The following is a 13923-nucleotide window of genomic DNA, read 5'->3' as shown; positions in this document are numbered from 1 at the left end:
GAGAACCGCCAGGGGGAGGGAACCTCCAAGATGAGAACCTCCAAGAGGAGAACTTCCAGAGGGGGAACCTTCAAGAGGAGAACCTCCAAGAGGAGAATCTCCAAGATGAGAATCTCCAAGATGAGAACCTGCAGGAGGGGAACCTCCAAGATGAGAACCTCTGAGAGGAGAGCCTCCACGATAACAACTTCCAGGAGGAGAACCTCCAAGATGATAACATCCAAGATGAGAACCTCCAAGATGAGGTCTTCCAGGAGGAGAACCTTGGTTCAGCCAAGACGCCAAAAGCGCTATTTTGCATCACTGACAACTTTGTTGTGGTTTCCATGTTTGATGTGACTCCAGCTGTGGAACCGATCCTCAACACCTGCTCTCTCGAGCTTCCTCACACACACACACACACACACACACACACACACACACACACACACACTGCTTTTATTCTTGCATCTCCGTGGCGATAACAACATCTCGTTTCGCCGCTTTCGAGCTCCAAAGGGACGATTTCTATCGAAGCACGACGGGGGGGGAAATAAGCCCCGCCCCTCACACACACACACACACAACACACACACACACACACACACACACACCATCTTTTCTTTCTCCCAAACGTCCTGAATCGCCGGACGCCGGTGGTTCAGTTTGGTCCTCAAACAGCAGGGACGGATGATGTCGCCTCCCTCTGCGCAAAATAGAAGAAGAAACTTCTGACCCGACTTCACCCCCGGCGCAGATTTGCACGGCGGCGGCCGCCCGCTCGCCCGCTCGCCCGCTCGCCCGCTCGCCCGCTCGCCCGCTCGCCCTCGCCGCTCAAGGGCTCGTCGCCCCTCCACCGCTTCCTCCTCCTCCTTCTTCTCTTCCCACTCTGTCTTATCTTTTCATGTTCTCTCCTCTCACCCCCTCCTCCCAGTCAAGTTTCATTTCACGGATTAGCCCGCCGGAGCCCCCGCAGCCGGAGACGTCTCAATCACTCGCTCGCCGCCGCCGCCGGGGTCGGCGAGGGCGTCCTCGCCGGTTGTTGTTGTTGTCGTCGATGTCGCACATAAACACAGGGCGTGAACGCGCATCTTTATAACCCGCGTGAAAAACACAAAAAAATGCAAGGCTGGTAATCTAGTTATTATTTTTTGCAGCGTCAACAAAGCGTGTAAAAGCGTCAAGCTCTTCCTGTTATCCGGTAGCTAGTAGTTTTAGCTCGTGTTTCGAGTAAATCCGAGCTTAGGGACGGCGGTCGGTGGGGGGGGGGGTTGGCGTGACGACCCTCGCGTGGGAGAGCGGGGCGCCAGGGGTGAGCGGTATTCAAATCACCCGTGAGGTAATCCGCACTCGACAAATGTGCGCCGCGACCCTCCGTGACCCCGCCGGCTAATGATGGCGGAGGCAGAACCTGTGCGCAGAGGGGAGGAGGCAGGCGGGGGAGCTTTCATTCCGCCGCCGCCGCTCGTCGATTAGCCGCGACCGCCGCTTCGAACGGGCGCCCGATCGGAAGCCGCCGCCCAGATCTCGATTCCCGGATTCGCCCGGCGGGCGAAGCGGCGCGTTTTCAATTTCAGCGGAGGTCTCGGGAGATTGCGCGATGGCGCGCGGACCGGAACGAAAACAAAAATAAAAGTTATAAAAAAAAAATAAAAAAACAATCCCGAAGGAACGTTTGAATGTGACAAATAATTATTTTTCATGCACTCCGACTCCGGAGGGCTCGGGGGAACCGCCTTCGCTTGCTCTCCGCGGCAACAACGACGACGACAATAACAATAATAACAATAATAATCATGATAATTACAACATCTGATCCCGTGGATTGCTACGACGTGTGAATATGATAACGCTCCCATCGGGATTAATCACAGATTATCTTCTTGTTTTGAAAGTTCTACGCCAGATCTGGGCATTTTACAGCATGCAGGCCACATCCGGCATATTTTGTTTTTTTATCCGTCCCGCCAAATTATTTTCTCTGCATGTTTGAATATGCTAATTATAATTAATATGTATATATATATTAGTATTCTAGGCTAATAATAATTAATATATATATATATATGTATATTTATTAAGCTAATAATAATTAATATATTAATATATATATATATATAAATATACATATTAGTATTTTAAGTATTTTCAATCAAATTGAATGTAGAAAATCTTTTTTTTTTCCTTTTGTTTGATTCTATGGAAGATTAAATAATAAAATGATTATTACAAAATACAAATCACAAATTATTATTACAAAATAATGCTGGTATATTTATATGATTATTTTTAAAAAGAAATAAAATGCCAGAAAAATGTAATATTTAAATTTTGTACAATTTACACGATACCTAGTTGTATTTATATGATCATTAATTATTTCAAAAAAGAAATAAAATACCAGAAAAATGTAATATTTAAATTTTGTACAATTTACACAATACCTAGTTGTATTTATATGATCATTAATTATTTTAAAAAAGAAATAAAATGCCAGAAAAATGTAATATTTAAATTTTGTACAATTTACACCATACCTAGTTGTATTTATATGATCATTAATTATTTTAAAAAAGAAATAAAATACCAGAAAAATGTAATATTTAAATTTTGTACAATTTACACAATACCTAGCTGTATTTATATGATCATTGATTATTTTAAAAAAGAAATAAAATGCCAAAAAAATGTAATATTTAAATTTTGTACAATTTACACGATACCTAGCTGTATTTATATGATCATTAATTATTTTTAAAAAGAAATAAAATGCCAAAAAAATGTAATATTTAAATTTTGTACAATTTACACGATACCTAGTTGTATTTATATGATCATTAATTATTTTAAAAAAGAAATAAAATACCAGAAAAATGTAATATTTAAATTTTGTACAATTTACACCATACCTAGTTGTATTTATATGATCATTAATTATTTTAAAAAAGAAATAAAATACCAGAAAAATGTTATATTTAAATTTTGTAAATTTACACAATACCTAGTTGTATTTATATGATCATTAATTATTTTAAAAAAGAAATAAAATGCCAGAAAAATGTAATATTTAAATTTTGTACAATTTACACGATACCTAGTTGTATTTATATGATCATTAATTATTTTAAAAAAGAAATAAAATGCCAAAAAAATGTAATATTTAAATTTTGTACAATTTACACGATACCTAGCTGTATTTATATGATCATTAATTATTTTAAAAAAGAAATAAAATGCCAAAAAAATGTAATATTTAAATTTTGTACAATTTACACGATACCTAGCTGTATTTATATGATCATTAATTATTTTAAAAAAGAAATAAAATGCCAAAAAAATGTAATATTTAAATTTTGTACAATTTACACGATACCTAGTCGGCCCGCGCAAAAAAAATAAAATAAAAAATGTGGCCCTCCAGCCAAAATAATTGCCCACGCCTGCTCTACGCCGACACTGCATCGGGAGGCGGAGCTTGACCTGTCAATCACGGAGGTCGCCTGAAATCACACGGTCCATAAAAAGAGAAAAAAAAAAAATAGTCACAAGAGAAAGTCACAATTCCATTAGATTTACGTCACCCTATCAGAACATCTCCTGACCTTGGAGAAGATCTGAAGGCCTCGCGGAGACGCCTCCAGTCCTGCTTTCACCGCCGACCGACCGACGGTTGCCCCTGGCGATGCCACGGGGAAGAAAACGCCGGTTCCGCGTCGGCTCTCCAGTCGCAGCTTTAGTCGATTAGAGGTCTGGCGTGAACATCTGTCTGCAGACGCCACTGGAAGGAAACGGGCGGTTTCGCAAAGTCCAGCGAACGGTGGACCACCCAGCCGAGGACCCAGGAGGTCCTGCACGACCGGCAACATTTCTTTGTTGTAGAAAAAGCCCCGATGTGGAGACCTTTTTTTTTTTTTTTTCATAAACTATTTAGTTTTTCAGCTCCGGCGGTTTCCAAGCCGCCGAGCCAAAGAGCTCCGGGTTTGTTATGAGCGGCTGGAGGACACGTCAACATTTGGTCTCCAGCTGCTGGAGAGAAGATGGTGACAGGGTGAGGGATCTTTTTTTCTGTTTTATGAAATCCCGGGATTAAATTGTCGTGAATCAACCGCACAGCGAGAAGGTCCCTGGTTTGAAAGGAGAGGCTTCATTTCTGAATGTCTCCATGTTCTCCCCGTGTCTAAGTGGGGTTCTTCAGGATTCTCCGGGTTCGTTTGTGCGTGGGTTAGCATTAGCATTAGCAGAGAAGATCACAAGACCAGTTATTTTTTCCTCGCCCTAAACACTTAGTGCGTATGATTAATTTCTTCTTTTTTTCTAAGATGAGCATTAGCATTACCAGAGTAGCACATCGGACCAGTTACTTTTTTCGTAACCCTAAACACTTAGTGTGTGTGATTATGTATTTTTTTAAAAGGTTAGCATCAGCAGAGTAGCTAACGAGAACAGTTAAATTTTTCCTAACCCTAACCACTTAGTGTGTGTGATTATGTATTTTTTTAAGATGAGCATTAGCATTAGCAGAGTGGCTCACCAGACCGGTTACTCTTTTCCTAACCCTTACCAATTAGCGTTCATGATTATGTATTTTTTTATAAGGTTAGCATTAGCATTAGCATAGAAGATCACCAGATCATTTTTTTTCCTAACCCTAACCCTAACCCACTTAGCATTTGTGATTATGTATTTTTTTAAAAGGTTAGCATCAGCATGAGCAGAGTAGCTCACCAGACCAGTTACTTTTTTCCTAACGCTAACCACTTAGAGCTAGGATATACATGTTGTGTGAATTAATGCAGGAGTGGATGGATTTCTCTATATGACGTGTTAATGAGTAAATGTCCATTTGACATGTGAATGACAGAGTGAATGATTTCATGTCTCTAAATGACGTGTGAATGAGAGAGTGAATGGTTTTATGTCTTTCTATGTTATATGAATGAATGAGTGAATGAGTGAATGGTTGTATGGCGTGACTTTTGCATATTTGTATATGTTGGTTAAATGTCTATCATGTGCACGAGTGAATGGATATGTCTTTGTTGATAATGAATGAGCGAATAGTTGTACATCTTTACGACATGTGGATGAGAGTGAAATTTACATGTTTGTATTAGATGTGTGAATGACAGGGTGAATGATATCATGTCTCTAAATAACCGCTGAATGACAGGGTGAATTTTGCATCTTTGTATGAATGAGAGGCTGAATGGTTGAATATCTCTATATGTTGCCCGGGGCAACCAATGACAGCAGGGATAGTTGGAATTAGGCTCCACCCCTCTTCCCAGCCCATATCTAGAGTATGAATGAATGAATGCATGAACACTAAAATAAAATATCTCCACTCACATGCTAATTTTATCACCTCGCACCCCGTAGCGTTCACCCATCCACACACACACTTGGCCAGACGTCCAGGACGGCGCCGGGATCGGAACCCACAACCCCGCGGCTCCACCGAGCCCCTTTTAGCGCAACATCTGACGGACATCAACTTGTCGAGGTGGCACATTTTTGAGTACGGGCCGGGGCGAGAGGGTCACGAGCGCCCAGCTCGCTCCTTGCAGCTGCTGCATGATTGATGACACACACACACACACACACCTCCCCCCCAACCCTCTCAATTTTGCATGTGAAAGGCACGGACTGGCAGAACGTCCCCCGTCGAACCCCGACCCCGCCCTCTCCGCCCCCCCGCCACCTTTATTCGGTACGACGTTTCACGCCTCCACATTACATCTTCATCTCATTTCCTCCCAAAATCCTGGCGGACGAGGTTGCTAATCTGGCTACGCAAAGAGGGGTGGCGGTGGTGTGTGTGTGTGTGTGTGTGTGTGTGTGGGGGGGGGGGGGGGGGGGCTGTCAATCAAACTGTTTGTTCAGCCAGTGCAAATTCATTTTTCAATTACTTATTCATTCCCAGGCCGGGATAAGGCTCACAAAAAAAAAAAAAAAAAAAAAAAGGAAGGAAATCAGAGTGACTATTGGCCACGCCGACTTAATCCAGCCGGGAATGAGGTAATGCACGTACGGGCCGGGCCGGGAAGAGGAGGCTGAAGTCATTCGCTCAAGTTAAAAATACATATTTACATATAATGGTATGTGGGGGGGTCATCAAGTGCGGAACCCCGAGTTAATGAAAATGAATAATGGAAAGTGTGCATTAGGCGACTCGGGTAATTACAGCACGACTCGGCCAAGGTGATTACCCCCCCACCCGAAAGGACCAGCCAGAGGACACCATGAAGAAGCCGGAACTTTCTCCCCCTCCCTTGTGTATGTGTGTGTGTGTGTGTGTGAGTGTGTGTGTCGTCCACCACCACCCACTTTTCTTTTTTATCAGCCATAGATGGTGGAGTGAAGCGCTAACGTCCGATTAGGATGGTTGGAGAAGTGAGTAATGGACCTGTCTCTCAGGACGGTGTCTGCGCGCACACACACCCACACACACACACACACACACACACAGGGGAGAGAGAGTGAGAGAGAGCAGTGGTGGGAAACTCTGAAAATTTTACCCGGCCCAAGTTATGTCTGTGTTTGTGTCGGATCAGGACGCGAGGAGAGTCAAATCAGCCGGGGTTCAGCCAGGAGGAGGAGGAGGAGGAGGTTGCACAACATGGTTGGTTGTCGGCGGCGACGGCGAGCCCAAACTGCGCCTGCGGTCGGAGCCAAACAAATCTGTTTGGGATTAAATATCGGGCCGGCGATCTGATCCGTGAAACATTTCGGTTTTAATAAAAAGAGCAGATGAAAAATTGGGAATGCCGCGTTTCGTCTCACGATGATCTCCGCGGCGACGGCTCGGGTTTCACAGAGATTTATGCTGGATCGCAATCCCGCGCGCGCGCGCGCGCACACACACACACACACACACACACACACACACACACACACACACACACACACACACACACATACATACATACATACATACATACATACACACACACTGGTCGCAGGCAAGGCGCTAACCAGGCCTCGCTAAATCGGGAGTTGTCTTGCCAAAGGGTACGTCGACGTGTGTGTGTGTGTGTGTGTGTGTGTGTGTGGTGAGCCGGGAATTGAACCGCCAACCTTTCAATTAGGGGGAAAGGGGAACTCCAACACATCCACCCCCACAGAGAGAGAGAGAGAGAGAGAGAGAGATAGATAGATAGATAGATAGATAGATAGATAGATAGATAGATAGATAGATAGATAGATAGATAGATAGATAGATAGATAGATAGATAGATAGATAGATAGATAGATAGATAGATAGATAGATAGATAGATAGATAGATAGATAGATAGATAGATAGATAGATAGATAGATAGATAGATAGATAGATAGATAGATAGGTGAGTGGACGGAAGGATGGATGGATAGATCACTGGGTGGATAATGGATAGAGATAAATATTTAGTAAAGTACATAAACACACACACACACACACACACACACACAAGCAGGAATAGATTGAAAGACCGATATACAGTTGTACAACAGATAAAATATATAAACAAGATAATGCTCCCCACTTCTTCAGTGCATCTGATTCTGATTCACACACACACACACACACACACACACACACACACACACACACACACACACACACACACACACACACACACACACACACACAGGTCCAGGTCCACTCCTATCCGGGTCACCTCACAGATCGGTGGGGGCGTAAGGGGGCGGAGCTTAAGCGTCCAGCGCTTCCGCTCTGTAGCGCGGTCGATGTTTGCTATCTGGCTATTTGTAGCCCCGGCTCAACATCAACATATTGATTTTGTTTGGTTTTCGAGGGGCGGGTTACACAACACACACACACACACACACACACACACACACACCCGTACCCCCGCCCAGTTGGTACGACCCGCGGGCACGGTCGTGAGTCATGAGCGCCGAACGGAATCCGGTCGTGACAAAGAGAATTTTTTTTTTCTCGTTTGTTTATCTTTATTTATTTCTGAGCGCTCGGTCACACAGACGGATGGAACCTACCCACGATTACGACGGGCGCCAAAAAGGGGATGATGACATCATATGGAAAAGAGGCGAACCGCTAGCGCTAACCGCGTCACAAATCCGTAAGGGGGGGGGGGGGATCACAGGAGGCCGATTTACAGACACATTAATGACAAAAGACGGCAATTTCATGCGGCGGTTACAACATTAAATGCAAACTGGGTATAATCCCACCCCCGCCACCCTTCCGGACTGTGATTCTATTATCCAATACGCGCAGAGAAGCTAACACGGCGCCGCGGAATTCAACCATTTGCATAATATCTCAGCCGCGGTCTCTCTTCTGTCACACGCCGAGTCTGACTTGGCCTACTTTGTTTTTTTTTTCTTTCCCTTTTCCGAGGAAGGGGTGGCGGTGGAGGGACGTGATCCGGGCATGATGGCGTCCCGCAGGCGCGCGGCGTTTTCTCCCACCCCTCAGAATCTAGCGAGGGGATGGGGAGGGGGCTGAAATGCGGCGGCAAGTAATCCTGTCACAGAGAGAGCGACACCGGCGGCACACAGATTAAGGTGCAGAGATTACGCTCGGAAGGTGCTGTTTACCTCCGCTGATAAAGCGGAATGCTAACATTAGCCTCGGCGGGGCGCGCCGCTCCCCGCGCATCGGAAGATATTTGAGCGCGGATTTGGAATAACCCCGGCGCCGGCGGCTGTCACGGAACTGTTGCGCCGGACAAATGAAGACATGGGATGCCGCCGCCGCCGCCGCTAATTGCTGATTGCAATCTCCCAGACAGGAAAAGGCAAATTGCTTGTCATTAGCGAGCAGCGAAGACAGAAAACAGGAACGCCGTCCCGCGACATGGTCGTGACAAGTCGGCCGAGCTGCCGCGCAACATCTGGGGACCGGACCGCCTCCGCCCAGCCCCTCACATGTGCGAGCGCTTAAATCGGTGTTTACGCTAGCGACGGCCTAGCGGACTTACTCGTGCAGGCTACGGAGGGGGGGTCGGAGACGGCGCGGTAGTAGCCGTCCTCGCAGTCGCAGCGCCAGGAGCCCTCGTGGTCGTTGAAGCTGTGCGGCGGGCAGCGGGAGCACTGGAGGTCCTGGGAGGAAGACTTGTAGAAGCCGCGGCCGCACGCTGTAGGGAAAAAAAGGGATGGGGAAGAGGAGATGAAGAGCGTGAGCGGAGGAAGACCGAGATGAACCGACCGGAAAAAAAATAAAAATCAAACAGCCCCGAAGTTCCCCCTGAAAATATGTCATTAAATTTAACAGGCTGGCTTAACGAGAACCATCTCCGATAAATGAACGCGGAACAAAGGGGCTTTTTTTTTTTTTTTTTTTTCTGCTCCGAAGCTCTTAGTCTTCTTTGATATTCAATTTTTCTTTAAGACTTTAACGCAACACGCTACTTCAGGGGGCTTCCGACGTTTAAATCAAAAGAAGACACATTTAAAGATGTAGATATAACTTCTCCCGGCATCAAATCTGGGCTCTTTGTCTGAGGAAATGTGATTATTCATTCATTCGTATCGATACCGCTTACCCTGCTCTCATTGGTTGAGAGGCGGGGTCGCCTTGGACCAATCACAGGGGCCCATATTGAGACATACAACCGTTCACACGTCAAAATGAGTCCTACGATTCACACATTTTAGGGTGTCCGGCATGTTTTTGGCCACGGAGACTCCACACGGAAAGATCCCTCTTGCTGCGAGGAGCCCGCCAGGCCTCGCCACCTCAGGTGAAGCGCCGCCAAAAACATCCATTTCCTGTTTCAGAGAGGTAACATTCCTGGCCGACTGCCGCGGATTTTCACGTCGAAACGTTAACTCGACGACCCCGTTCTGGAAACGGGAACGCCAAACAGAAAGTTGAAATCCTGGTTTTGGAACCGGGAAGACTCAAATGCAAATCCTGCGTTCGTATCCGACGCCGCGACCTTTGACCTCCTTCAGAAAAGCCCCCCCCCGTGGAGGACGCTACACTTCTTCACCCCAGGTCGAGAACCTCACATCCCTTAAGGTAACCGCAGCTGAGGTTGTTGTCGTGGTTGCGCGCGGGTTTAGCTAGTTCACGCTAAGCTAGCGCACTCTGACCGGCGCTGTGCGAGGAGGTTAGCCTGCGATCCGGGGCCGCCGGAGCAAACCGAAAACTCAAACTGCATTCCTCAAGAGCCGGCGGCGGAGGGGTGGGCGAGGGGCGATCACGCAGGGGGGGTCCCCCGCCATCTCCTATCTCAATCAGCGTCTGCTAGGTTTAATTTTCGGGGGGGTGAGGCAAAATATTGTGACAGGACAAAGGAAAGAGAAGGCAGAGGGATCATGGTTTTTACACTTTCGCCCGAGAGCAGAAGGAGAACCCCCCCCCCTATTTCAGCCGCAACATGAAAGACCTGTCATTCCTTATTTATCGCCCCGCCGCAGCCTTCTGAAGCTTGTTTTTTCTTCCCCCCTCCACCCCTTTACCTTTTTTTTTTTTTTTTTTTTTATTCAGTAATTGAAAACAGAATGGCGAAGCGGCGGCTCTTGAACGCATCGCGGGGCGGATCGTAGCGAGGGGGGGTTTGAAGAGGCGGCGAGCGCGAGCGGAAGCTTTGACGAGCGCTAACATCTGCGCGGGTGCGATGGTGACAACGACCGGAGCTCGCCACCGGCGAAGATCGGCCCGCGCGGCGGATTAAGACGCCGCTTCCTCCCGCCGTTCCAGGCTGTTCAAACATCCCGATAAGCCGGCGGCGTCTGTTTGCCTTCGGGTTTCTAAGAGCTCGTCTGCTGGGCGGCCGGCTCGGGGGAAGCGCACGGGAGGAGACGGCGCCCGGCGGGGAACGTCTCCTGCCACCAAACACCTCCAGACTCGCTAAGAAGACCCGCCGCCGAAGCCGGGAGAGGAACGAGGCCCGGCGCTCGGAGGGGGAGCTTTCCAAAGTAAACTGAACCAAAGTCGAGGAAAGAGGCCACTGGCGCCACGTTTGCATAAAAACCCTCGCCGACTGGAGCGTAACCGGGGACACGTGAGGCACGTTGTCGGGTCTTTATTGAAACTTAAATTATTTATTTTTCCCCGAGACGGCACGAACGGTCTTTTGCCTTTTGGCGGACGCTCCGCCGTAAAGTTGCAGCCGCAGGAATTATCGTTACGCAACTCCTGTTATTGATCCGCAAAGGGTCGTTCCGCTCCCTTTACAAGCCGCCGCATCTGAAAAGGAGGCCTCGTTTGCGCTCGACGTCGAGCGCGCGAGCCTTCCATCCCTCCTCTGCGCTCGCTTCCTTCGTAATTCGGTATGTTTTTACGAGAGCTCGCGGATGCGTGGCCGAACGAAGCAAACGGAGAAGGGTCGCCGGAAGTCGCGGGGGCGCTGAGTATCCGCGGTATGCTCGAGTACGACCGGCGAAAAGAACAGTCGGACGTTATTTATTCGGCGCCAAATCGCGATCCGGTCGTCTGGTGACCTTCTTCGTGTAGAGCAGGACCACACTCTTTTGGATGATCTTCAGAAACCAGACATTCCCCCTGAGAGCGAGCGCTTGGGACCACCAGCGAAGAAACTCTACCCTTGCGGAAAACTTGCTCGGCTCAACACCCGAACGGTCGAGTCCGAAGGCCACTTGAAAAAGACAACATGGCATCGGCACTTCCCAGAATCCTAAGTCCACGCGTCCCCGTCACTTTCATGGCCGCCATGTTTGTTGAACTTTGACCTCCGAAGAGGACTCCGCACCGCCGTCTGGTGGATGCTTAACAACCGTGGCGACAGAAAGTGGGCGGTGACACTTGTAGCGGCTATCGGTTCCCTTGAATTAGAATTAGCCGCTCGTGGCGGCGGCGCAGGAGGGAACGGAACTCTGCCTCGGCCCGTCTGGTTTTACGACGCGGTCCTCCGTCCGCCAGACTCCGATGTCACCGTTCGACTTTTACCACGTATTCTCGGGCAGCAGAAGCACAAAGGGTTCAAAACCGCAAGAATCCCGAGCTTCCATCCCCGTCGTCAACGAGACTGTCGTCGATGACAGGCCCCGCGCGTTTATCCCTTATTTTTCTCGGGACCTTCCTCAGGCACCCGGAACTGTTTACAGAAGCAACAAGGCAGCAAATGAGGCCTCGGAAAAAAGAAAATAAGGGAAGGAAGGCGTGTATGACAATGAGCAAATAAGTGTTTCTGCAGCTCTGCCCGCAACCGGCGGAGCATTGAGTGACAAGCACAAACACAGCCGTCCCGGGCCGGCATTCCTTTCCCAGCGGTGGCTGTGTGAAGCACACACACACACACACACACACACACACACACACACACACACAAGACATACTGACTCACTACTCGGGAGCTCCTCTTCCTGGCACCAGATGCCGAGGAGACTCTCTTAAAGCGAGACATCCAGATCGGATGATAGTGAGTGAGAGGTTCTTTGTCGGCCGCCCTCCCCGGGGTGCACTTTACCCCCCGACCCCCTGCGGACTGGAAATATCTGAGGCGCAATTACGGCCGGTTCCCTTGAGAGTTTCGCGAACCCGTAAAAAAAAGGGGGTCGTTTTAACACCAGAAGTTGCGAAGAAGTTACTTTCGCCGAACGGTCCCGCGGGCGGTCGCTCCTCGCCAGGGCCGAAGTCCTCGAAAGAGAAGACGCGCCTGTGCGTGTCCGCGGCAGATAACGGTTCGCGCCGCGGAAAGGAAGGAGCTTAGCGGAGGACGAGGAACCCGGGCTTTTCTTTCGCTGAGAAATTAGTCGGCCCTTGGAGAAGAGGGTTTGAGGTTAAGCGGGAGGGGGGGAAAAAAGAAATTCCAGCCGGCGAGCGTCTGTAATTTTTTCTAGCGGTCGAGCGAAACGCCGGGAGACGCCGGAACCGAGGCCGTCGCTGTCGAAGTCAGCGTTTTCTAACACCGGGACGGGGAAAAGGGTCGCGAGACTGCCGGAGGACGGAGATAATAGAGCGCTCCTGCGACCGTGTTGTCTCAATCGCAACTCGGCCCCGGGAGGAACGGCGAAAGCCTCCTTATCTCGGGCCGACACGCCAACGCGCAACAAAAACAGCAACAACCGGCGCGGAATAAGAAAAGGAATTCTTCTTTTCATGAGATTTCGGTCGGCGTCTTCTTCCTTCCAGCTGAGCATCTTAGCATTCTTGAGCGGCGTCCAACTTCTCTCACGCTCCGGCAGTGTCATGACACTGCAGGCTGGAGGGCACCTGACGTTGCTTTACCCAGAAAAAGAGAGATGGCGGTCGCTTCTGGATTGAGCCCAGACGCCTCTTTATCCCGCTACCCGTTTTTTCTTTGCGGCAGGCGCCAAATCTCCTTATCGACTGCTCGGCTCTCGAGCCGGACGTGTCCGCCACCGCCTGAGACCGTGATATGCGCAGTGTTCCGATCCTTTTCCGTAGATCGGATCTCGCGGGCAAAATAAACCCCGAGGTTTCCTTTTTTCCTTTTTCAAAATGTTAGCGCGGCTTGGAGGGCGCGTCTCAGCCAGTTAGTCATTTCCTTTAGCAAAACAGACGGCGCAGCGAAATGCAAGTCATCCCGTCAGACAAGAAACCCAGAGGAGCAGCTGGAGGAGCAACACGGGCCGTGTCTATTCTGGGATGTCCGTACTACATTCCCATGTGTGTTTTGGCATTTTCAAATTTTACGCTAACAACAACACGCCCGCCGCTGCCATGGGAACGGGCGCACGCGGGACGAGGTCGGGCTTCGGCGTCACCCAAGCAGAACCGCTCCAAACTTCAAAGTGACCCAGAAGTTGGCGAGGCCTCCCAGATGATGGGATAACTCCGGAGCATACCGGTGCTAGATTGAGAAGCGGTATGCTCCATGACGGACGGCTTAATAGGCCCTTTCACACTTTAGGAACACTTTGCAGTTCCTGGTACCTTTTTCAGGAACTGGGACATCCAGCAAAGGAACCAGGAACAGTGGACCTCAGTTCCAAGAAGTATTTTAGCTGCTACTCAGAGGCAGGGTTGTTTACGGTTCTCAGGA

The 13923-nt window shown here is 48.7% G+C and overlaps 1 protein-coding gene across 3 annotated transcripts in view; it reads right to left on the bottom strand.

Annotated features, from left to right (window-relative positions):
* The window catches only part of epha7 (eph receptor A7), an 83600-nt gene that overhangs the window by 51638 nt on the left and 18039 nt on the right, over positions 1–13923 (bottom strand). For all 3 annotated transcript variants that reach the window (XM_086143372.1, XM_086143370.1, XM_086143371.1), the window contains one exon: positions 8929–9084. In XM_086143372.1, the coding sequence (XP_085999498.1) occupies positions 8929–9084 (156 nt within the window). The remainder of the gene's footprint in view (positions 1–8928; positions 9085–13923) is intronic.

The sequence above is a fragment of the Fistularia commersonii genome, chromosome 36 (assembly GCF_037954325.1).
Source record: "Fistularia commersonii isolate RoL2024-O1a breed Wild chromosome 36, RoL_Fcom_v1.0, whole genome shotgun sequence".
NCBI lineage: Eukaryota > Metazoa > Chordata > Actinopteri > Syngnathiformes > Fistulariidae > Fistularia > Fistularia commersonii.
This window is presented reverse-complemented; position numbering and strand designations above follow the sequence as displayed.